The 26,497-nt window shown below is 39.1% G+C and overlaps 1 protein-coding gene across 1 annotated transcript in view; it reads left to right on the top strand.

The window, feature by feature from the left end:
* The window catches only part of CDH12 (cadherin 12), a 162,259-nt gene extending 136,578 nt beyond the window's left edge, over positions 1–25,681 (top strand). Inside the window, exons 7-11 of the mRNA XM_054817707.1 lie at positions 5,295–5,431; positions 12,754–12,875; positions 14,428–14,545; positions 19,576–19,827; positions 24,654–25,681. Coding sequence (XP_054673682.1) covers positions 5,295–5,431; positions 12,754–12,875; positions 14,428–14,545; positions 19,576–19,827; positions 24,654–25,153 — 1,129 coding nt within the window. The 3' untranslated portion in view covers positions 25,154–25,681. The remainder of the gene's footprint in view (positions 1–5,294; positions 5,432–12,753; positions 12,876–14,427; positions 14,546–19,575; positions 19,828–24,653) is intronic.
* Positions 25,682–26,497: the final 816 nt, after the last annotated feature.

The raw sequence follows: 26,497 nt of genomic DNA, 5'->3' as shown, positions 1-26,497 counted from the left end.
CTGTTGCATTGTGCAACCTCTGCTGTCATGATCAAGACAGAACAACAAAGCAAGACTTTGGCAAGGTTTCCAATCTTGTGGTGAGGATGGACCTCACTGTTCCCAAGGCTGTCCCTGCTAGGCAGGAGAAGTCTTCCCCTCCACATTTTTAAGACCAAAAAACACAACTCAAGTCCTGAGCTTCACAGACTCCTTAGCTTCCTGCCACCTCCCATCCCTCCTGAGCATGTTGTCACGCATGTTTCCACAGCAGCAGCAGGACAGCTGTCCAGTTCTTTTATTCATGGTACAACAGTCTGAGGCAACTACACGTGTCTGCTTGACGGCTCAGAGTTCCTGTTATCCTCACAAGTGTGATTTGCTGTCACTCATGTATTCAACAGCGCTCCATCAAACACTATGCTATCTTCTGTGCTGCAGCTAGAGTCAACACAGTCTTCCCCATTGTCCTCTGCTCTTCAAAAGAAGATGAGCTGTCTTTCAGGGGAGTACTCTGTGAGACTCTATGAGCTACACACAGCTTCATCATTTAGCCAAGATGAATGCAAATGATTCTTGGAGCTCCTAAGAGGGCAGTGTGTGTCTTTGTGTACACTCTGGATGAGAGTCATTCATGCTTTACTTTTATTATGTTATAAACCAAATATTTCCATTCTGTTTCTTGTATCGTACTTGATGTACAAATACAGCTATTATTGGGAAGATCGAAACAAAGTTAGCAAAAGTATATCCTTCCGCCCTTATCCTCCCTCCACTTCAACAATATAACCTGGAATACAATCCTCTGCTGGGAAGTATATTCAGGGAGACGCATAGTTCAAAGTTTCCTCCCTGTCAGTGAATATGAACAATATATCAATGTCCTGGTACTCAGAGCTGCCAGGCAGGCCTGTTCAGGTGCTTCTGAACAATAATACTGCTGTGTCCTATGTCAACAAGTAAGGCTGCGCCAGTTCTCCCTAACTTTTCAAGGAGACACCTGCCTCTTAGGATTAGTGCAGTTGTCCATGATCTGTCTTGCAGGGACTCTGAGCAGTCAGACAAACCAACTTCAGTTGCTTCAAACTGCTAGACCGTGACTAGAAGATCTAGACAGCTGTCCTAATACCAGTATTTCAACAGTGTTCCTCTTTGTGTCACAATATAACAACAAATGTCAGGCTTTATGTCCCAGCTACCTGGGTTTATCTCTGGAAAGTTACTGATTTTTCTGGTTGGAGACCTTCTTCCCATTTCTTCTCTTCCTGAAAGCATTTTTTTTCCAAGTAAAAGAGAGGCTAACTCTTACTGTGCTGCTTACGAAGAATCTCACATTGAGCATCAGACTGTATGAAAGAGTGCTTTGGGGCTATAAAAGGAACCTACATTTCTTTTAGGGCTTGCCCCAAAAGTTACCTCCCTTTGGGATGTTCCAAAAATTCCCATTTGAAAAGCAGCCAGATGGGGTCCCATTCACTCTTTTACTAAGCCTTACAGACTTACAGAAGTATCTGGGAGCAGATATTCTGGGAGTCCAGAAGAGCTGTCTGTAAGAGGATCTTCTGCCAGATATGTTTTCATGGGTGCTGCACATGGACAATGAACGACAGGAGGAAGAATGGCTATTTGTTTGCAGTTTTTTCTGTAAATATATATTTATTTTAGGCAATACATCTCCAATACTTCCTCCTACTCCTCTTCCCTCTGTAGTCTAGCTGAATATATAGCTTCTCAGGATGAGAGGAGCTGAAATGACTGGCTGTTCCACCTCTAAATTTACCATATATGCAGCACATGGAGACAGAGGGAAGGGATGTCTTTAAAGATAATGCCAAAGTAAAACAAACAAACAAACTCAAAACCAACCAACAATGCTAACAATGCTGGCATAATAGTTTCCACAGAGCTAATGCAGGCAAAGACAATGAAGTTGGAAGAACTGTTACAGTTCTGTTTTTATCAAGCTGTTCAATTCCCACAGCTCCCACTTCCACTGAAGCCGAGAGGAATTCTGCCATTAGTTTCAGCAGGAGCAGTGCTAGTCTTGCAGTGCTTATTGCAGACTTTGATCTGCTGATGCTTATATTTAGGAGTAGGCATACTAGGCTTGTGCATGAAGTTAATCACCTGTGTGAATGCTTGCAGATAGACTACCAGATTCTGATCCTACAAATATTCATGCTTGAACTCAACTTCAAACACAATAGTGTTCAAATTGAATATGTTTTCCATAGTTTCAAAGCCTCCTGGTGAAGGAGGCTATCACCTATACTGTGCTTTGAATTAGGTCCTGTACGTTCTTCACTGGCTCGTACTGTGGTGTGTAGGGTATTTAGAAAAAGCTCATCTTCCTAAGGGGAAATATAAGCAGTTACTTTCTCTTGCTTCGATCCCATTTATTTGTGTGTGGTTGCATATTTAATTTTGGAAGAAGTTATAATCTATTAAACATGCAAATCCTGAAAGAGTAATTTTACTGTTCCTGAAAGAGTATCTCTGTGTAATGATAATCTAATACATGGCTTATATATTTTTCATAATTTTTATGTCAACCAAATTTTGAACAATGAGATTGAAATTACAAATGTCGCTAGACAATATTATCATATTCAAGAAAATGTGCCTGCTCAGCTGTGTAAAAGGATACATGCTGCCTGCATATAACTTCTGAGGCTTTTGAAATAAAGCAGTGAACTGGTAATGATGCCTATCAATTGATGAAATAAACTATTTCATGTACAGCTAGGATTTTTTGTGATTTTTATTAATCAAAATGTCTCCAAAGGAGCATGGTACCTTATCTGTTGGTTTGTTTTTTTTTTTACTATTCAGATCTTCCTGAGCTATTGGTATTCCTGAGTCCCAATCTGAGATGTTTTCTTCAGGAATATGCCATATACCCCTTTCTACCATTGCTTCCTTCTACAGCAATAAACATAGTGTTTATCATTACATTCCCTATATATTCTTACCATAAACCACACTAATCAGAGAAGGAAATACTAGCTTTGATGCTTATTATATTGGGTTTCATGGCAAGGTTTTGGTAGCAGGGGGGCTACAGGGGTGGCTTCTGTGAGAAGCTGCTAGAAGCTTCCCCCCTGTCTGACAGAGCCAATGCCAGCCGGCTCTAAGATGGACTCGCCACTGGCCAAGGCTGATCCCATCAGTGATGATGGTAGCACCTCTGGGATAACATTGTCAAGAAGGGTGGAAAAAAAAACCTGCTGCAGAACAGCAGTTGGGAGAGAGGAGTGAGAATGTGTGAGAGGAACAGCTCTGCAGACACCAAGGTCAGTGAAGAAGGAGGGGCAGGAGGTGCTCCAGGCACAGGAGCAGAGATTCCCCTGCAGCCCCTGGAGAAGACCACAGTGAAGCAGGCTGTCCCCTGCAGCCCATGGAGAGGGTTAACGGTGGAGCAGATATCCACCTGCAGCCCATGGAGGACCCCACGCCAGAGCAGGTGGAGGCAGCCGAAGGAGGCTGTGACCCCGTGGGAAGCCCACGCTAGAGCAGGCTCCTGGCAGGACCTGTGGCCCCATGGAGAGAGGAGCCCACACTGGAGCAGGTTTGCTGGCAGGACTTGTGACCCTGTGGGGCACCCACGCTGGAGCAGTCTGCTCCTGAAGGTCTGCACCCCATGGAAGGGATCCATGCTGGAGCAGTTGATGAAGAACTGCAGCCCATGGGAAGGACTCACATTGGAGAATTTTGTGGAGGACTGTCTCCTGTGGGAGGGACCCCATGCTGTGGAGCAGGGGCAGAGTGTGAGGAGTCCTCCCCCTGAGGAGGAAGGAGCAGCAGAGACAACGTGTGATGAACTGACCACAGCCTCCATTCCCTGTACTCCTGTGCTGCTGGGGGGGAGGAGGTAGAGAAGTCGGGAGTGAAGTTGAGCCTGGGAACAAGGGAGGGGTGTGGGGGAGATGTTTTAATATTTGGTTTTGATTTTCATTACCCTATTCTGATTTCATTGGTAAAAAACTAAATTAATATCCCCAAGCAGAGTCTGTTTTGCCCGTGACAGTAACTGGTGAGTGATCTCTCCCTGTCTTTATCTCGACCCAGGAGCCTTTTGTTATATTTTCTCTCCCCTGTCCAGCTGAGGAGGGGAGTGACAGCGTGGTTTTGGGGGGCACCTGGCCTCCAGCCTGGGTCAATCCACCACACTTATTCTCACTGTTTTACATGCAATGAGGTGTCATAGGCATAGTCCTCTGATCTTTATGATCGTCTAAATGTACTTCTTGTTGAGTGCCATTTTGTTCTTATTGCCTACCACTCACAAATGGCTTTCTCAATTTCATCCTGCCTAGCTTTTGAGAAACATCATGAAGGTATGAAGATACTAACAATGAAAAGGAAATTGGTAGCTGGCGGCACTGCATCACAAAAATTATTATTCTGTTATGACTACAAACAGTAGCATCAAATGTGAAAAGAGACTTTCAAATTAATTAGCATTTAAGGGAAATGGGTTTGGAATAATTATCAGATTGCTTTTAAGCAGCTACGTTTACAAGTGCATCTTTGCTTTCTATTAAATCCTTGCTAGGGAAAAATAACAAATAGGTACACATTTTGAGTTTGGAATCTGTTCTATGTTCATACTTTTTTTACAAACAAAGGCTCAGGAGAATGAAAAAACAATGGTATTGCCCTGTTCCTCACAGCTCCAGTGAAAGTGAAAGTTGCCTATTCTTCCCAAAGGCAAAGAGGCTTTTATTGCTCCTGTATATATAGGGGAATAAGCACGCTCTTCTCCAGCTCCCATACTGTGACTTTTCCAACATCCCTTAGGTGAGGGATCTTTGAGTAGACTGTGCCAACAGCCTGTGTATGTCCAGCAGAACACCTCTTTGCAAGCCCAGTGAGGCTACCTCCAGCCTACTGCAGCTACAAATGGATGTAAAGAGACCAGATCAGATCCGCTCTTCATCGCTGTTCATACCTCAAGCACTATTTCACATATTCTTTCTCTTTTTCCCTCTAAGCCTAGCCACTGCTTTTCAAAGTGACTGGTATAAGTGATCAGGGTCAGAGAAGCTGTGCATCAGCTTCTTGGGAGCTCAAAGGTTTCAAATAATCTGAACACCAGAAGTACTAAATCTTCTATTATATCCCATTTTCCCTTGAGCATTCCATCTCTGCAAAAAATAAATAAACAAATCACTCTTTATGGTCTTCTTCCTGCAAGCATGGTAATAGCTGGGAAGAGAAAAATAACAAAACTTGAGCTAGATAGGCTGCTGTTATGATAAATGAGTAATCTTTGCACATTTGCATCTACTTTGTTTAATATTTTTCACATACAGATATTTCATCGATTGGAAGAATGATGTGGACAGCTACTTTACAATAGATGCTACCGAAGGAACCATTGCTACTAATGAATTACTGGACAGAGAAAGCACTGCACAGTACAATTTCTCTATAATTGCAAGTAAAGTTAGTAAGTATGACACCAACTGAATTAATATGCTAATGCGGTATTTTTTCAGAATGTAGTGCTCAGGCATAAATATACTGTGAAGAGTGCATGTATTGCCAAGAGGCCTAATAAATATCATTTTGCCAGACTCACTGCGAAGCTAAGTGTGACGTTCTAACAGCCCTGTATAGTAAGGTTTTTCTAGTAGCCCTCATGAAGGTACAATTCCCTCAGAAGCTGAAAAAAATTTTGTCAGCATGAAGAGTATGAGGAGCTGCATGGAGACTTTCCAATTCCTATTTCTGATTTTGTAATTCACTCCATATGAAATTAGGTTAGTCAAATAACAGGTCTGTCAATCTGCTTTTTGAAGGCAGAAAAATATATAGACTCATTTGATTCTCAGACAAAAAGTACACTGAGTCAAGATTTAAATGAATCAATCTATGTGCTGCATCTTTGCTCTTGTGTGTTCTCTCTGCCCAAGACTTTATGCCTAACCACTTGTCTTCTTTTCCTATACGATTTGTGGTGGTTTGTTTTTCATTTCTTGTCTTTGTCTCTTCTCCTACATAGCTTTTTTTTTTTTTTTTTTAATAAGAACTCCCTACTTCCGCTGCATTATGTAACTGCAGCTTTCTTCATTGCCATCCTTCTGTGTAGCACTCCTCCTTCATGATCCTGTCAAACTGAAACTCTCATGGTCATATACCACCCTTTGAATACAAGTCTTTTGGTCACTTAGTGGTTGTGTAAAGGCCACAGAAGTCTTTCTTTTGACACCAATAGGCTGTAGAAGAGGACCCCTGCTGTACTTCTTATTCATTCTGTATTGTTTATGTGTCTGAAAATGCAAGTTTCTAAGCAAAGAACATGTTTTCCTCAATGTATTGCTTGGCACTGAGTCTTCAAAAATAATACATGCTACTAACAGGAAGAGGGAGATTTTGGAAGCAGAGAAGGTATACATTATTTAAAATAAAAAAATAAACTCTTAGTTGTAGTTATCTCAAAAAGAACCATAGGCTCACTCCCTGGAGCCTGAAAATCTAACACGGACACCAGTCAACTGAAAAGCTGAATTTTACCCGTAGCTTGAAAAGGAATACACTAACAGAGGAAACTAATCTATCACAAGTGATTGAGTAGATGGATACACATGTGCACGTGTATATTGACAGAAAGTCCAGCAGAACTGTAGTGTGTTTCCAGAGAATCTGAAAGGCAGGTAGATGCAGAGGGGAGGTCTTATAATGGTCTATGCTTTAGTAAAGCTTAACTATTTAGATTTATTGGTGGACAAAGAACATTTGAGATTTGTAATTTTTTTCTGCAGTAAGCTTTAGTAAACTTGCTATGAATCTGTCTATTATTCCTAAAAGTAATTAAAGCTAGCTAAAACCTCAAAGTCTACTTATCCGTGCACATTCCTGGCACACATATAGCAATATCATGTTTATGCAGAGCTGTAGCAGGTAGGCTATATTATGAAATTCCCAATTTTAGCAATTGCCTAGTTAAGAATCTACACCTAAGACATATTTGTGATTCATTTCAGCATACCTCAAAATATTTATACATTGACCATTATCTATAGCATTAAAAACAATTGCCATACTGGTACCACACCAGTAACTGGCAATATTTTGGAGGATTTGAGGTATATTAACTGTCAAAACTTTATATGAAGTTGTCTGACTAAGAGCTAGCACAGAAATAAAGGCTGGGGTTTGAGGAATGACACACTGCACACAACCAAAGAAGGTTAGAGAGAAGAAAACATCTGAAGAAAAAGAGGAGGGAGAAATTACTATATTTGAAGAATTTCTGCTATTAAAAAAATTGCCACTTGTTCAATGCTGGCATAGAAACAGTGAAACTGCCATCTCTTATTAGTGAAAAAAGTGCACTGAACAGTGCCTTGACACATACATGGTTACCTCAGGAAAGTGGCCTGGTATTGCAATCATTTGCATAAACTTCTCTCAGGAATGGACACTATAGTTACCTAAGTATTTTCAGTTCTCCATGACCTCATCTCTAAAATAAACAGACTTCAAACTAGTAATAGGAATATTAAGTTCTGTTACTTAAAAAACTTTATTGCTAAAATATGTATTTTGCCTTCTCACTGTTAGAGAACAACAACAATCCCCCCACACACACACCTTTTAGACACATCTTAATGGTCATTCTATAAATTGTCTTTTCTTGAACAGGCCAGCTGTAAACAAAGACCACCAGATTTATCCCCATCAAGTCACAGACAAAAATAAATTAAACCACCTTTGCCATCATTCCCCTGTACGTGTAAAATGATGGCAAGTTCATGAGCAGGCTTACATGGAGTCCCTGCCTGAGCCTTAGCCCTGCGGCTTTCTAAATGATTGTTCCCCTTTGTTCTTCTGTAGCTTCAGAATGAAACCACTGTACGAATCACAGACGATGATTGCGTTACATTTTTTTCCTCACAGACAGTAAAATCTTGAAGTAATATTATGACTTTTGAACAATCAAGTTACCTTTCAAACAATGGCATAAATGGCATGCAGTTTAGATAGCTAAACATAGCAGCAGGCAATTGATAAATATAAACGTAGATATGGAGGTACCATTTAGACTTCTCTTACAAGCTGATAAATCTGGCTATTAGCACTAAAGTAACAGAAGTCATAATTTTTAAAGGAATACATTTCAAAAATAAGGCAGAAAAGAAATACCTTGGTTTTATTACAGTAACCTTTGCTGACACTGCTTGTTGCGGAGGAAAAAAAAAATTGTTCAAAAGCCTGGTTGTTTGGGAATTTGCAAATGGTTTCATGTCCAGTGTCCTCATTCTGCATTTATTTGACGTATATCTTCATATATACACTCTGAGATTATTCTTCCCAAAACTCCAGGTCCTGCCCCTTCATCCCTGCCTACACCAAACATGATGCAGGTTGGCAGCTTAAAGAGAGGTAGAACTTGGATGCTTAGCAAACAATTAATTATGAAATCCGGTTGTCCTAGGCTTGCTTGTGTCAACTTGCACACTCACAGCCAGGGAAGTCCTGGTTACCCAGCAATAACACAGTATACCTTGCATATGGACAGTAGCTGCTGGTTCCACAAGGGGAACTGGATTAAGGGAAGTTATTCTACCCAAGTTATGCAGTGACCAGCTCTGACCATGTATCATTATGCTGTGATCTTTATTTCTAACCCTGAAAAAATTCCAAACATCTGATCTAAACACTGTCTGGGAATCTGTCTCCAAATAGCAATGCAACCTTGAGAACATCTCAGAGGTGTGATGGATAGACTATTGTCATGTTTGACACGACATGTTTGTAACTTTATTCTCACCCTTGTTAAAGAAGCCTGTCCCAAAGTAAGAGATCTTTTTAAGTGGGAGATGGATGATTGTTCTGCTGACATGCAGATGATGACACAGACCTGAAGGCAGCTCAATGCAGAAGATCCCTTACCCATCTGTAGAAATAAAAATTCAGCCTTTGTACAGAACAAAGTGCATGGACAGGGAGAGGATATTTCAGACTCACATTTTTTTCCCCCATTTCACCTTCCAATTTCTCTCTACTTCTTTTGACTCCCTGACTATATTTCATTGTAGTTTTTTTTTTCTTCTTAGAGTAAATCAACACCCTAGTAGCCTTTATGGTTGCTGCTTCTGAACATTTTGATCCCACAGGCTCTGTCCAAACTAATAAATTAAACATGGCTTGCATTTGTTCCAAGCACAAAGGCCAGCTGGCACTGAGTGGCCTATTTCTATGCCATTAAATGCTCTTACCTTCCAAACAGAGTGCCCACATGTAAGTCGATTCTTTGAGTGGTCCCTCACCCATACTGACTCACAGCACATGCATATGAATTGTCTGCAAGACCACTAGTTACCCCAGGCCAAAACTGTGCCATGGGCTGCTGTAAGAATGTAACGGTATAAAAAAATCACAGTCCAGTGCTCAACAAGTTCCCCAGCATGCTGCTTAATTGCCTAGTTTGGAAATGATTTTTGCATCTTATAAAAGAGGAAATAGGTAAGATGCATAAGATCTTATTCCTGCTTTCCCATCCTCAAAGCCTAGTTAAGGTTGAAAATAAATACAAAGTAACCATAATCCTTCCTGTCCAAACCATCTTTCCAACTTCTCTAACTCTAGGTCCAAATTTTGTGACTGATAAAGAAACCTCAGTTTAAATCTCAAGATGGGGTTTATCTTCTGCATGCCATAACTGGGATTAAGGAATCACCAGTTCTCAATGGTCACTGTCTATTTTCTCACATATCTTGGATTTTCACAAGTTCATTAGTCAAAGTATTTTACATATTTTCTACTACTGTAATATCCTTGAACCATAAAGATGTTAACAGATGATGGTACCCAAGCAAAAGGAGGAAGCAGGGTTGTCACTGTCTTACAGACAGGGAAACTGAGGAAGGAAGAAGCTAATTAATTTGCCTGTATCTTACAGGCAGAATTGGAACGTGAAATCAGTTTCTTAATTCCTAGGCTAATGATTGAACCAACTTATCTTCTCATCTGTGTAATCTGGGTTTAAAAGGCATGAGCAGATGTTTTCAGTGACTCACGCACTGATACCAGCATGCACGTCACTGCTGTGGTCACAGGGCTCAAAAAGGTTTGATTTTGAGACAAACAGCAAACAAAACAAAAACAGAGAAAATGGAGGTCAAGTCTGCAAAGTGGTATTTGAAATGCAATTCTTCAGCCTCGTTCACATCAAGTATTACAGATCTTTGTAATTATATATGAATTCAAAGTTGTACATAATCTACTTGCAGTCTTCTTTATATATATGAGTAGTTAAATTGATAACGGCGCAAACTAGAAACAAAATTAATCACATAAATGAAGTGAAATCCGGAAGCAGGTCCATCTTATGCTGTAGTAATTCTGTTTCCTTTCATGTTTGGGTTTTGGTGACCATTTATGCAAGGCAAAATTCTACATTGCTAAAATACTTCGCAAGAAAAGATTTTAGCTTCTAATATATCTTTCAAAGAATCACAGAAAATAAATCACAGACCATCAGTGAGAAATAAATGTAAAAGTATACTCATATTCATGTATATTTCCAAAGCATGCTATCCTATCATGATTTTGAAAAAAGGTAAAATGTCAAATCCCTTTGATAACTTTAAAAATATACAGTCCCATAATACATACACTGTTCCAAAAGGGTGAAAAAAATATTTAAGTAAGATACTTTAAAAAAAAAAAAAGCCTAAAAAGACATAGAAACTGATATGTTTAATAGAAATTATCAAAAGCAGCTAATATCTCCTACGTACATGATGTATAAATTTTGAATACATTCATTCTTTTACTGGAAAGGCATTGCTAACATATTTCTAAGAGGAAACGAACTAACATCCATGCCTGTACTTTCATGGCAATGCATTAATCTCTCATGTGTTTGAAGAATATATTCTGAACTCCTGTTGTTTAGTGTTGTACCTTAAAATAAACACACAAAAAGTAAAGGCAAACCTGAGTTACTCTGTGAGTTGCTGTGTTCTTTGCAATGGGTAATGCTAGGAGGGAAGTTTTAAGTTAGGTTGTTTCTGCCAGTAACTGCGTGAACTTGACCTATTCAGGGCTTTTCTGATCTCTGTATATATTCAGTCAGGGTCCTGATCTCTACTGACTAAAATAACTTCTTAACACTTTTGTTTCCTATTATACAAAGGAACCAATTCAACTGTGAGTGAGCAATCTAAATTTCTTCTGGTTCTTCTGGCATGTAAAGAACCACTGCCTAATTCCCAGCTCCTAGACCAAACTCTGTCTTCATTCATACTGCCCAGTGCCTTTCTCCACATAGACATTCTGCAAGTAAGGATGATCCTGAATTGGAAGTGAATGAGAATTAAAGGAGATATTATTAGATATGGCCGCTATTAATAAGACGTGTTCATAGGAAGGAACTACAAATATTGTGTGATTTGGGTAGTGGGTTTTCGATTTTTTTTTTTTTTTTTTTTAGATTCCAAGCTTAGTTTGTAGGATGGTCAGTTTATCCACTACTTGTAAACAGGTAAAACACACTTCTACTTGCAGCTGGTCCTCATTTAGGAAATCATTGAGGAATACCTTTTGGCTTTGGCAGAGGCTTCTTGAAAACACTTCATTTACTAATTCCTAGGAACAAGAAAGAAATAATGTAAAATTTCTACAGTGCCACCATGAAGAGATTTTGCCCCTTGCTGTGTTAGTTATAAACAACAGAAATGCAAAGGTTTATACAAACTATGAAGCAGCTAATGCAAATAATTTGAAGGGTCCATTTATGACTGAAGATTCAAGAAAACTGTGCTTGTACTTAACCATGACCCCATGCTGTCACTCCTACGCCACCCTGATTCATAGCACAGATTTCTTGAATAGTTAACTGTGTCTCTATAGTGGCTGCCACTCTTCTGATATGCAAAAGGATAAAATAACTGTTCTTTTGACTCACCAGCTAAACTGTTTTTTATGTATCTGCTATCTTGCAAGGGGTCTCAGCATAAAGTAAAAGAGAATATTGTCTGCTTTGTATTGAATTTGTGTCTCCTTTCTGTCAGACATTGCATTTGAAAGTAAACTTGTTTATATAGTGCGTGTAGTGACTGATGGAAGATTATCTGCATTGGTAGGACAATGGAAAGAAGCATCATGTATACTGGGTTTTAGCATTTCTTGTGCACAAAAATATTTGCTGCTTGCAAATACTTACGCAGTTAAAGAAATACAACATAGCCCAGTGGCTTAACCACAAATTGAATGCTAGCTCTACATGTTCCACTGTTAAATTTACCACTGACTCTGTCTGGCTTTCAGCAAGATGTTTCTTTATATCTTTCTCTCTTACTTTTCTCCATCTTCTAAATGGGTATGCTCCACTTACATCCTTAGTATCCTGAAGATGTAAACAGTGGCTAAGTAATAAATACTGATTTTCTGCATTTCATTGTGGAAAACAGAATTCAGGTTTAATCATTGGAAGTGTTTTCCACAGACTCCATCACAAGTGATCTGAGAAAAGTTTGCATCTTTAATTACAGGTACAACTTCACATTACAGGTACAATTTCAAATTCCTTAATTTATGCTCTGATAAACATAATCATGTTGATTGATTCCTTACTCTATGAAGAGTAATGGATCCAAGTCTGATTTCTCCTTAGTACAAATCTGAAATAAACGGAAGTCGAGGGCTTTTAGAAATCACAATACTGGGATCAAAACAGTTTATGACAGCTCATGTGCACTGGTGATGACAACAAACATAAATAGTATTCCTTAACATTTTTCTCCTAAAAATCATTTATAGGTAACCCACTACTAACCAGCAAAGTCAACGTTATAATAAATGTCCTGGATGTCAACGAGTTTCCTCCTGAAATTTCAGTTCCATATGAGACATCTGTATGTGAAAATGCCAAACCAGGACAGGTATTTCAAATTTGTAATGCTTACTATTTTGATTTTTCTTTCCTTATTATTCGTAGCAATAGAAATTTCTGGGTTTAAAAATGACATCATGGTTAGAATTCTTTTACAAATAAAATGTCTGTGTTGGAAATACTCACCTTCTGAAATTCTGTTTGTTGACCTTTATGGTCTATTTATGATCTATTTATTTTTATCATCCCTGAGTATATGGGCCTGAGCCACTCTTTACTATGCATTTAATAGCTATGACAGGAGAAATAGTCCCTTCCTTAAAGACACTTAAATATAAGGGTAAAACTGCAGTGAATAAATGGAGTAGGATGGATTACATACATTTCTGTGTCCTGTTCTGTGAAAAAGAACCCACAACCCCAAAGACAGTCCTCCTGAAAGCTTGTTTTAATAAGCAGTTTCAAATATATACATAGCATGCAAAACCTATTTCAGATTCAGGATATCACCTTATATCATGAGTGATGCCAGTATTATTAGAGCTGGCCCCAGAAGCTGTTGGCACATGCTCCTTCTGCACAGAATCTGTGTAATTAAACACAGACCTGCAAAGCACCAAGGCTGACCATCGTACATATTAACAGCTAATACCGTTTCTAAGACTTCACTTGTAACTTCAACTATTCAACTTTGAAAGTTACTGCCAGCCGTGGAAGGAATGTATTCAGCCTGCTGTGTAGTTAGTGACTTCTCTTTATATGTATGCAATACATAATCAGTCCATGTGATTTTTATTGCCTTTATTTGTCCATGACTTCATATGATATTCCTATCTCATCTTTTTTTTTTTTTAAATGTGTTTCAACTAAATACCATACAACCTAATTTAACTTCTAATTTATTGGATACCTTTAGTTAGTACCTTATCCAGACACTAACAGTAGAAATAGCAACCTTTTACAGGGAAGACCGAGATAAGCACTGAGCTGTCAAAAATTTTAAATATTTAGACCTTTGTTACATTAAAAAAATGCCTTCCTTTTTAAAAGATCAGTGGCAATTCTACCAGGAAACATTTTATCTGCACTGTGCTTACCTGAAATCTAGTAGACAGGACTCTGGGAGCCAGAAGTTCCTTCACACCTAGATGGTGCAGATCTTTCAACCCTCTCTACTTCATTTCAAGCTGTAAAATTAAGGTGCAGTTTTGTGAAGTACTACAACATGTACCAGTCGTAACAGTGATAGTAGAAGTAGCAGATAAAGTAAACTGTCTTTAAGTAATCACTCACCTAAAAACAATCACTAGTATTTTGATACAAAAAAAAAAAAAATTAAATACTTTTGCTATGAATATAGGGTAAATCTTTCTGATTTCCTTCAGATACGTCAAAGCAAGACCTTCTGAGACATCACAAGTCCTCTGGAGGCTACAGTACTCAGACTTCTTGCCTCCACTGTCCAATATATTAGAGGAATGAGAGTAATCCAGCAGGATTTCACTTTTGTTGTTTCATTTGATGTTCACTTTGCACTTCTACAAAACTGCTACTTTTAGAAGAGTGAACTGACTTCAGAATTAATCTTAATCTGGTTTCAGGTGATACAGACTGTCACTGCAGCAGACAAAGATTTGTCACCAGCTGGGCAAAGGTTTTCCTTCAGACTGTCAGCCGAAGCGTCCAACAAACCAAATTTCACAGTCCATGACTACAGAAGTAAGTTGCTTACCCGTATCTCTCTTTCAGAGCAGCAGGCTGTGATTGTAATGACAAATATGATTACTTTGTATTACAGTCATGTCTACAGACTAACTTTTTTATTTGACATTTCTAATTGTTAAACCATCTAGGACATATATTAATAAAAATTCAGGTCTTGCAACTTTTCTTATTTTTAGGGGACAGGAATTGTCAGAACACCAAAGGCTGAGATTTCCCTACAGGCCTGCAAAAACACTGCTACCTGTTTTATTTTCTTCTTTTTATCATTCAGTATCTCAGGAAGAACTCATATGCCAATGCAGGTATACCTTTAAACAAGGCACTGTTGCTGCCTTGTTTAAACACTATTACTTTGCTAACTGTTTTCAAAGTACCCAGCTATTGTGCTTTCTGGAGGATGCATAGTCCTGCAGAAGAATTAGTTCTAAATATGGACAGTGTTGCTGCTGCAGTATAACATCCCACAATATTCTTAATAATTTGTAGATTTATATAATTAACATTTCTGATTTTTTCCCCCATTTTTTGTCATAACTGATCATCTTTTGGTTTTTTTCACTTGAATGCTTTTGATAAGGGGCAAAGAATAACCCAAGATGAAAAAACAGATCTTTTTTTCTATTGTAAACATCTTCAAGCATGTAGTCTTGTGAACAGACCCAGATAAAACATCATAATAAACTGCAGTAAATTTTCACCACTAATAACTTTAATCAAATCAGGAAAAAAACTGAACAATGAGTTTATCAGCTATTAGGTGATCTTTAAAGAATTGTGATATGATAAGCTTTTCATAAAAAAGGGTTTACTCTGCAAAGAAAGAACACCTAAAGCCATCCAATAAAGTTCAGTAGCATTCCTCTGCGTATTTAACTATGCAGGTTATAAGTATTACTTTTAAGTATATAATTCCTAATTTTTTTAAGAAAATATTAATTATATTCATAATTTTTTAATTTAAATTTGAGATGATATTGAGATGATTTAAAGGTTCCTTACTTGAGAATTAAGTAACCCAAGACCCCAAAAAGGCTAGAAATGGATAATACACAGAATGAAAAAAATTGCAGAGGCCGCTTATTTAGCCTTTTTTAAAACCATATAAGTATATGACTCACATTACTTTTTTAAGCCATACACTTTTGTCAATGTTAGGTGATACAAAATTAAAGCCAACAAAATAAGTACAACTATTAATCATTAAGACATTTATCATTAAGAAAGTTCAGGAAGAAATAAATTTCAAACAGCAGAAAAATAAACTGTGCTTATTTTCTCTTCTTACATAGCTCCTCTGTGAAGATGCCTAGACAAAAATTATTTATTCCCAAACTCATTGTGACTTTTATCTTAGTATATCATGCATAGCTAAAAACATTTTACAGATAAGTAAGGTATTTCACTTAATGACTTGTAAATAAAGCAGCGGAGTGGCAGATCTCGGCGCACAGGGGGGTTTCCTGAGAGAAGGAAAGGCCAGGGCAGCGGAGAGATCCACCAGGAGCCGGCAGCTCCCGCGGGAGCTGCTGACAAGGCCTGGGCGTTGCCAGAGCAATGGCGGCCGGGCCAACACCTATAAAAAGCGCCGTAGGGAGCACAGACAACCCGGAGCACTGTGAACAGAGCGTGGCGCATCAGCCAGGGTGTGGCATGGCAGTGGTGCGGGAAGGTGCGCAGGGAGGGCCTAGTCCCCCTACCAGCTCAAGAGGTGACTTCCATTGGTACTTATCACCCTCTGGGAAGGAGGTTAGCTGTGGTATCCACCCAGCAGAAGCTCTGTCCTCTGCACTCGCCAGAACGGATGGGGCAACCCCGACAGAGCTCCCACGAAAACCTGCAGCCCTCCAGGTCTCAGGCTGCAGGGAGTGCCAGAGCCTGTCACAGCTGCAGGCCCGGTGGAGAATAGCTTGAAAGCAGCCCTGAGGAGGAGGACTTGGGGGTGTTGGTGGATGAGAAGCTCAACATGAGCCAGCAGTGTGTGCCTGCAGCCCAGAAAGCCAACCGTGTTGGCTGCATCAAAAGAGGTGTGACCAGCAGGTCGAGGGAGGTGATTCCCCCCCTATATTCCGCTGTCGTCAGACCCCACTTGGACAGCTGCGTTCAGCTCTGGGGCCCCCAACATAAGGACATGGAGCTGTTGGAGCAAGTCCAGAGGAGAGCCACGAAGCTGATCGGAGGGCTGGAGCACCTCTCCTGTGAGGACAGGCTGAGAGAGTTGGGGTTGTTCAGCCTGGAAAAGAGAAGGCTCTGGGGAGACCTTATAGCGGCCTTCCAGTACCTGAAGGTGCCTACAAGAAAGCTGGAGAGAGACTGTTTACAAGGGCATGTAGTGAAAGAACAAGGGGTAATGGTTTTAAACTTAAAGAGGGTAGATTTAGATTAGATGTAAGGGAAAAAATCTTCACTATGAGGGTGGTGAGGCACTGGAACAGGTTGCCCAGAGAAGCTGTGGATGCCCCATCCCTGGAAGTGTTCAAGGCCAGGTTGGATGGGGCTTTGAGGAACGTGGTCTAGTGGAGGGTGTCCCTGCCCATGGCAGGGGGGGTTGGAATTAGATAATTTTTACTACACTTACTAAAAAAGAAGAAAAAAGTACACTATTTACATAAGGAAGACAGAAAAAAAAAGCTTTTGTGGAATATTTTCCAACTATAAAAGACTTTTTAATTTTTTATGATGTTACAGAACTATTAGAAAAATCTGTCCAAACAGATACTCTGTACAATATTTTCTCTATCTTCTGCCTTTTGTTTGCCAAAAAGGTGGAAGGTCTGCTCTGTGCACAATTTAGAGGTATAATAACATAACCTTATTTTCACTACAGAAAGCTTTTAAAACATAAATACCATTATCTTTTGAGTTATCAATTATGTTAATATGAAGCAGGTACTTTGTGAAAGGAATCTGATTTTTTTTTGAGAAAACAATCTTGTTCACTGTGTTACAACTAACACTTTTAAAGATAAAGTCATTGTTTCATATTCACCCTGCAGCAGGGGCGTTGGAACTAGATGATCTTTAAGGTCCCTTCCAACCCAAACCATTCTATGATTCTATGATTTTTAAACACATCAAGAAGCCTAACAACCACTGCTGTTCTATACAGCTATAAGTCATGGGTGGTGTGATATTGCAGCAGGTGTAATATGTTTGTAGTGGACTCAAGAGAATAAACTTTTCCAGGTTCCATACTTCCTCAGAATATAACTTAATGAGGACAATAGTAAGACAGAAGCTCAAGGTTGCCATTTGGAGTCTCTATAAAAATAAATACAGCAAAATGTTATGTTTCTAGACTATGCCTTCAGCAACACTGAGACCCATCCACCAGTTATGAATAGAAGTGAGAGGCCTTGATAGAGCTGGAGTGCTTCCAGCTGAACTGCCCACCTTCCTCTGCACTTTGCTGGCCTCTGCTCCCTAGAGGGCTGCTTCCCTGTTGAGCACACTCAGTTGGTCATGTAACAGTGAGAATTTTCCTTCTCTCCAGACTGTCACGCACATCCTGAAAATGAATTTATTGCCAACAGACTTATTGAAGAACCAGAAGCTGTCTCAGCCTCAGACTGCAGCTCCAGGCTGCTCTGTGCAGAGTTCAAACACATGCCTGTGTCCATATTTTCAAAAGGACCTTGAACAATTGAAAGGGGTCGGAGAAGAGCAACAGAAATTGTTCAAAGTCAAAGACATAAGAGATCGATCTGTTTGATTCTTCTCAAAGGAGAATGGAAAGTCATTTCGTTGCATTGTAACACGTATTAAAGTGATATTCAACATTGCAATTAGAAGAAGAATTAAAAAAAGAATAGAAATAATTCTATTAATAAGAATAGAAATAAGATTAAGCTGGATGACTTCAAATTAGATCTAAAATTCTTTATACAGTGCAGATGATTAATCATAGAAAGAACAAGCTGAATATGGAAGTTGGTTTGATTCAAACAATTTCAAGAAATTTTTCTTTTTCAAAACTAAATGTCACTGAACTTGATGTATCCATGTGCCATGTTTGAATTTGATAAAAATGGGACTTCTGAAATAAACATTTTATCAGTCAAGTGCATTCTCAATGGTGGCTGATCATAACATATCTGATTTTGGATATTTAGGGTTCCTTATTATTGTCCTTAATCAGAACTGCACACAAGTATTTGACTGTTAAATTCAGAGCTCTTACTCCTTCTACCTAGTGACAAAACTCCAAGAAGGGATGAAAGTCATAACGCAGACAGCAAGTGACCTCTTCTAAAGATATAGTAAAGCACATGGGAGAGATGGCAAAAGAGTGACTGCTGCAGGCTACCTTCATTCAGATCTGTCAGCTAATTAATTCCCTGCTAATTTCATTTTGGTTTTGCTTTCAATGTAATTCCTTTAATCCGCACATCATTTCCTTGCTACTCTGATTTAAGAAAAGCAGCGATAACTGAATATCTACTGGGAAGAAATGACAAAATGTAACTTCTAGGAGTTCTGAATACATTCATGACTACTTGATGGCAAATGTGCTGATTATAAAGTACTCAGTTCATTTCTGTACTTATTTTTAATGGGACAGGAAAATTGAAGGGGTTTTGCATTTTGTCTAGGTATATTACATTCAGTTCGAAAGGGAAATTAATTAATTAATTGAGACTTGATTCTAAATCCATGTGCAATCAAAGTCCTTTAGATAACACGCTTGGAATATAAGGAGATAAGGAGAAAATAAAAATTGAAAAGCCTTCCTAATCTTATACCTGTAATGCTGTTTTTAATTATTATTTATGTCTTCTTTGAAATTTTAGATGTCATGCTAACAAGTTTACAAGAAATGGAATATTATTTAATGCTCTGCAAGTAATAGCTGTACCAGTCAGAATACAATACCTTCTGTAATGAAAAAACAAGGCAATTACATAAAGCATGTCATTCACTGAGTTTCAAAAATGGAATAGCTGCCTATTAGTAAAGGTGATACAAACTACAATGGTGAATTGAAGTACACAATAAAAATCCTGTAATGACTGTGTCATGTTTTACAGACAACACAGCTGGGATTGAAACCAGGAGAAATGGTTACAGCAGAAGGCAGCAAGAGCTGTACTTTCTTCCACTAGTAATAGAAGATAGCAGCTACCCTGTCCAGAGCAGCACAAACACAATGACTATCCGTGTTTGCAGATGTGATTCTGATGGCACCATCCTGTCCTGCAACGTGGAAGCAATCTTCTTACCAGTAGGCCTCAGCACAGGAGCGCTGATTGCAATCTTGTTGTGTATTGTTATACTTCTAGGTTAGTTCTCATGAAGCCATGTGAAGTGCATTACTCTGAATTAATTTGTGTTGTTACTAGCTTCATCTATTGTTTAACGAAAGCCACTGAAAATGTGTGGCAGTTTATAAGAACTTTTATGCTTCTATGGTTCTAGAAAAGCATCCTAAAGCCCTGACCGTGACTGTGAATCTGCTAACACCTACATATTTCTTATTGCATGAAGAGAACCAGCTTTCAGTGGAATCCAAACCATAATTTTTTCTCGGAACCAGTTTTGTTTAAATACTTTTCTTGAAGAATTTATATTTTCGATTATTACTAAGGTAGACAAGTCCTACTGATAGTAACAGCAGTAAGGACCTAGTAAGGGCCTTTATTTAATTATTGACACCAACCTGAGCAAAAGGAGAATGAAGAAATGAGAGAGCAGAAAATAACTGTAATGTAGACTATGACTGGTGAGATCCATGTAAAACTTTACAGGAACATTTTAATTTCAGGCAGACATGGATTCTATAAGGTAGCAGTCATTTGATCTACATAATATTTAAATATTGCCTTATTTATAACATGCCCAAAGCAGTCAATGCTCCTGTGCATCCTACTTATAATATAGCCTTAATGAACTGATAAGGAAATAAAACCAACTTTGTAGCTTACACAGGCACAATGTGGGCTGCAGAAAGCAGACTGATTCTTACAGATGCTGGCCTAAGCCTCTTCTCGATACTAGTGGGCTTCCTAGACCTCACCTTATGTAGGTCTAATGCAGAGGCAGAAATAGCTGCAGACACAGAATATAACATATGGATTTGGATAATATAGTAATTTACCACTTAAGTAAATTACTACAGGCTTAGGGTTACATAAATACTTTCTGAGTAGCAGTGAGTAAAAGCCAGAATTTCTGTCCTGTGTGAAAAATTAATGTTGTGAGAAGAATGTTCTTTCAAATCAGAACGAGAATGGCAAATGGTCATACTTCCATGGAACAGGAATTGATAACAAATACATCCATTCCGAAGAATTTAAACCAAAACAAAACAACCTTAGGTCAGTTTTTCGGAAGCAAGAAGAATAGTGTTTCCTTTACTGCGATTCCTTTGGACTTCTTTTTTACTTTTAGGGGTTTCCTAGGGAAAAACAGCCAGGTGCGAACCTCAGCATAAAGAAATTCCATTATGAAAAAAGCTTTGACTTATATTCACAAGGAGAGATAAGTCAATTAGAGCTCTGTCTTAAGGCAAGACTCCCAGGATATCTAACCTCTCTGTTACAGAGCAAAGTGCCTAGAAGCGCTAAACACCTGCCTATAGCAAAGCCTTTCAAATTGCCACCTTTCTGTCCAGTTACCTGGACAGTGTGAACTACGCTGCAGAGAGCTTGGTGCTCTTGGTACAGAGATCGTTTACAATGGCAGAGTATCTGGGGAAGTGGAAATATGTGAAATCTGAATTTCCCCCAAATTTGCTAGGTTATCATGGAGGCCTTCAACAGAACTATGTTTATGTTTCCCTAATGGTTTGTTGAAATAACTACAATTTTTATTTAAAAAACCCCAGCATATTCAATCAAAAATAATTATACCAAAGAACTCCTTACCAGATCTGCTTCTGACTGATGCTCTTGCATTATACAAAACTAATGAAGATATCTTAATTCCCACTTTGCACTGAACACCAGATTGAATTACTAAGATCATGTTTGGAAAAGAGGTTTTGGTCCTTTAATAGCTCCCTTCATTCCAATCAGCCTGGCAATATTACTGAGAAAAACTAATGTATAAATAATGAGATCTCCAGTGCTGTGTGTAACCTAAGAGAATGGCATTTATCTTATATCCAGACTTTCTCCTTACTATTCCATCGATCAATTTAAAAACTGCTTTTGGATTTTCATTTTTTGCTGTGAACCTGGCCTGACACAGAGTCATTAAAATTGTAGTCGAATTCATTCTTGTCAAACTCATTTCTACACAAAAGACAGTCAAACATATTACCAGAATCAGGAGTTATTTTAGGCCACACAAGCCTGACCATGAATTTATAATGCTTGCTACTTGTGTACTCATTATTGTGTTACTTCAACAACAGCATGTAGAACACTGTCATTTCTACCAAAGGCAGTTAAGGAATTAAAAATAACTAAAAGGCTAGTTTACTAGAAGCAGATTTTGCATTCAATGAAATATATCACCAAAGACAAACTAGTGAAAAAAACCCCACAAGCTGATTGCCATCGAGTTGCCGTTTGGAATAAAATTAGTTTGTAACATTTTGTATTACATAGAATCGCAAAATCACAGTTGGAAGGCACCTCTGAAGATCATCTAGTCCAACCTCCCTGCTTACAGCAGGGTCAGTTAGGGCAGGTTGCTTAGGGACAAATCCAGTTGGGTTTTGAATATCTTCAAGGATGGATACACCACATCTTCTCTGGGCAACATTATCCAATGACTTGACCACTCTGACAGTAAAGAAGCTTTTTCTTTCATTTTAATGGAATTTTCTGCATTTCAATTTGTGCCCATTGCTTCTTGTCCTGTCACTGGACACCACGGAGAAAAACCTGGCTTCATCTTCTTTACTTCCATCCATCAGGTATCTCTACACATTGATAAGATCCCCCCCGAGACTTCTCTTCTCCAGGCCGAAGAGTCCCAGCTCTCTCAGCCTCTCTTCATATGGCAGATGCTCCAATCCCTTAGTCATCCTTGTGGCTCTGCACTGGACTCACTCCAGAAAGTCCATGTCTGTCTTGTACTGAGGAGCCCAAAACTGAACCCAGAAATCCAAGTGTGTCTGACCAGGGCTGAACAGAGGGGAATGATCACATCCCTAGCCCTGCTGACAACACTCTTCCGAGTGCAGCCCCAAATGCTGTTGACCTTCTTTGCCATAAGGGCACATTGCTGGCTCATGGTGAACTTGCTGTCCACCAGGACTCTAGGTCCTTCTCTATCAAGCTGCTTTCTGGCCAGTCAGCCAACAGCATTTACGCTATGTGGTTATTCCTCTCTATGTGCGGGACTTGGCATTTCCCTTTGTTGAACTTCATGGGGTTGTTGTTGGCCCATTCCCCCAGCCTGGTGAGGTCCCTTTGAATGGTGGCACAACCCCTGTTGTGCACCTGCAAATTTGTTGAGGGTGCACTCAATACCATGATCCAGGCCATTTATGAAGATGTTAAACAAAACTGGTCCCAGTATCAACCCCTGGGGTACATCATTAGTGACTGGCCTCCTTCTGGTCTTTGGGCTGTTGATCACAATCTGTATTATAGCCTGGCAGTTTGGCCACTTTTGCAACGCTCCTCACTGTCTACTTGTCTAGTCCACACTTTCTTAGTTTTTCTGAGAAGATTGTTATGGGAGACAACATCAAAAACTTTGCTAAGTTAGGATAAAAATAATGCACTTTTCTCCCTTCAGCCACCAGTCACCTCATTGTAGAAGGCTATCAGGTGAGTTAAGCACAATTCACCTTCGTAAATCCATGCTGACTACTTCCTGTTCTTGATAGGTTTCAAAATGGTTTCCAGAACTATTTGCTCCATCACTTTCCTCAGGATCAAGGTGAGGCTGACTGGCCCATAGCTCCCTAGCTCATTCCTCTTGCCTTTCTTGAAGACAGGAATGACACTCCTGTCACTCCCAGTCCCCATGACCTTTCAAAAAATATGGCAAGTGGCCTCACAATGACATCATCTCCCTCACCATTTGTATGTGCATCCTCTCAGTTCCCATGTTCTTGTGGGTGACCAGTTTGTTTCAAGTGCTCCCTAACCTGACCCTCTTATACCAAGGATAAGTCTTTCTTGTTCCAGACTTTTCCTCTGGTCTCAGGGACCTGGGATTCCTGAAGGACAACCTTACCAATAAAGACAGAGGCAAAGAAGCCATTGAGTAGGTTGGCCTTCTCTGTGTCCTTTGTCAACAGGTCCCCTGCCCTATCTAGCAGTGGGCCCACATTTTCCTTACTTTCTCTTTTGCTGCTGTTGCACTTGTACAAGCCCTTCTTGTTGCCAATCATGTCCTTTGCGAGATTCAACACCAGCTGGGCTTTGACTTTCCTAACCGCATCCCTGCATGTTCAGACAGTCCCTGTATATTCCTCCTGGCTCACCTCTCTCTGTTTTCATCTCTTATATGCCTCTTTTGTTATCTCTGCTTTTAGTCAGGAGCTCCATATTCATCCATGCAGGCCTCCTGCTCTCTTTGCTTGATTTCCTGTTCATCAGGATGGACCACTGTTGACCTTGGAGGAGGTGATACTTGAAAATCAACCAGCTCTCCTGGATCCCTTTTCTCTCCAGAATTATATCACATGGGATGTTTCAAATCAGATCCCTGAAGAGACCAAAATGTGGTCAGCTGAAGTAGGATTATTTTTTCTCAATTTCAAAGATTCCAAATTATTTTTTTTCTCTTTAATACTGTGGTGTTTGTTTTTTTTTTTTCTCTGCAGCATGGAAATTTGGCGATTTTTCTCTATTTTGCTATGAAGACTTTTTTTAAAAATCCCATCTCTTTGTCTCCCTGAACTAAAAAATTGAAGTCCTGTCCAATTCTATTTGTTCGCAAAGCAGGCCAGTAGGAAAATTATTTGTTACTTCCTTCAGCTGCAGAGCAAGCACTAAGGAGTTAAACTCATACATCAAACAGCAAAAGACTTCTTATTGGCTAGAGCACTGCTATTTTTAAAAGAATATTAGGAGCATATCTTCTAAGGAAAAAAGAAGTCCCTTTGATTGCTTGCCACTTGCAAAGGAAGATATAATGATACATCATCAGAGTATGAAATTATTTCTGTGCATGTCTTAACTTCAGTTTTCTCTTGTTACAGTCATTGTGGTACTGTATGTAGCACTACGGAGGCAGAAGAAAAAGGACACCCTGATGACCTCTAAAGAAGACATCAGAGATAATGTTATCCATTATGATGATGAAGGAGGTGGAGAAGAGGACACCCAGGCTTTCGACATAGGTGCCCTGAGGAATCCCAAAGCGATTGAAGATAACAAAATACGCAGGGACATAAAACCAGACACCTTGTGTTTTCCACGTCAGAGACCACCAGTTGAAGATAACGCAGACATAAGAGATTTCATTAATCAAAGGCTGCAGGAAAATGATGTAGATCCAACTGCACCTCCTTATGACTCCTTGGCAACCTATGTTTATGAAGGAAATGGATCTGTTGCAGAGTCTCTCAGCTCTATAGACTCCCTTACTACAGAGGCAGACCAGGATTATGACTATCTGAGTGACTGGGGACCTCGCTTTAAGATCTTGGCAGACATGTTCGGACAAGAAGAAAGTTATAACCCTGACAAAGTCACTTAAGTACAACTACAACAGTGAAATAAAAAGAAAAGTAAACCAACAACAAATTTAAAAGATAAACCTAAGCTTTATAATAGGACAGGATTCCTTTGATTATAAAAGACAGCAACTGTTTCCAGCAAGTTACTACATGTATCATACTGTCAGTTTTGGTTTGATCTGCGAAGGAAAGATAAATCCTGTAATATACACAGTTTTTTGTTGTTGTTATTTTGTTACTCTGGAATTACACTGAGACAAGCTCAGGCCTACAAGGTACAGTTTACTGACCTGACTTAGAAGGAAGATAGCTTTCTGGCATCACAGTGGAAGAGTGGTAGCTTTTTCGTAATTCCACTAAAGTGCCTATTGAAACTTTTATCATTTAAGTGGTAAAGAGTCTGCTGTGATGGTGTTACAAAACTGAATGGTAAATTGGTCAAGAACTTTAAGACAAGAAGCAATAGCAACATGCTGACTTCTTTTAGAACAAAAATGGAGATCGCTTCCTGAAGTATATCTAATGACGAAAACTAAGGGGGGGTGTACGTTGTCTTTGGGGGTTGTTTGTTTTTAAAAGAAGAAAACAGTATGTCAAGATGTCATAGGTCTTCTTCCAAAATTTGACTGAAAATTTAAATTTAAAATGCTATTGCTCACTCTGAAGATGTAAAGCCCAAATTTAAAAGGAAAAGATCTTAGCATACATCAATGAATATTTAAAATGCTCATGCAAATATTACATTTTTCCAAAATAATAAAAAGATGAAAGCAGCTATTCCTTTACGTGAAGGAAATTTCCCTTGGCTCTCCCTCTTCTTTTAAAATGAGACTATTATTAGAACGTAAAATGGAGAGGGTTTTTTAAGAGTATTATTGTATTTTTAGTACCGAGACATTTTTTCCCTTGTAAGTATCACTAAAGTATATGTAAAGAACTCCACATCACTTTTCTTTGCAATTAGATTGTTACTCGGTAGGTACTATAGGCATACATATTATAGAGGTAGTTATTTTTCAACTGTCCATCTGCTACAGTTCAGCATATCATTGTATTTCACTGTCAGACCCACATCGGACATTTTAGAGAATGGAAACCTTATTAATTTGTTCTCACCAAAATATTAACAGAGGCAGAATAAAAATATAAAACGGGATGTTTGTCCACACTTTATGTACATACCCATGCATAAATGTAGCTGTGCGGGTAACAGAAGTATAGATATGCGCAAGGCATTATGCCACGGAAGGTCTCCTGTAATACTTCCCTGACTTTTTCTGATGACCTAAGGCATAGGCATTTTGTAAGACAATGGTTTATGGCCCCTGAAGTGCATATATCCTTATATTCTCCTTCGAAAATCT

Source organism: Grus americana, chromosome 2 (genome assembly GCF_028858705.1).
Source record: "Grus americana isolate bGruAme1 chromosome 2, bGruAme1.mat, whole genome shotgun sequence".
NCBI classification, from domain to species: Eukaryota; Metazoa; Chordata; class Aves; order Gruiformes; family Gruidae; genus Grus; species Grus americana.
The sequence above is the reverse complement of the archived record's forward strand: the minus strand, read 5'-3'. Positions and strand labels throughout refer to the sequence as shown.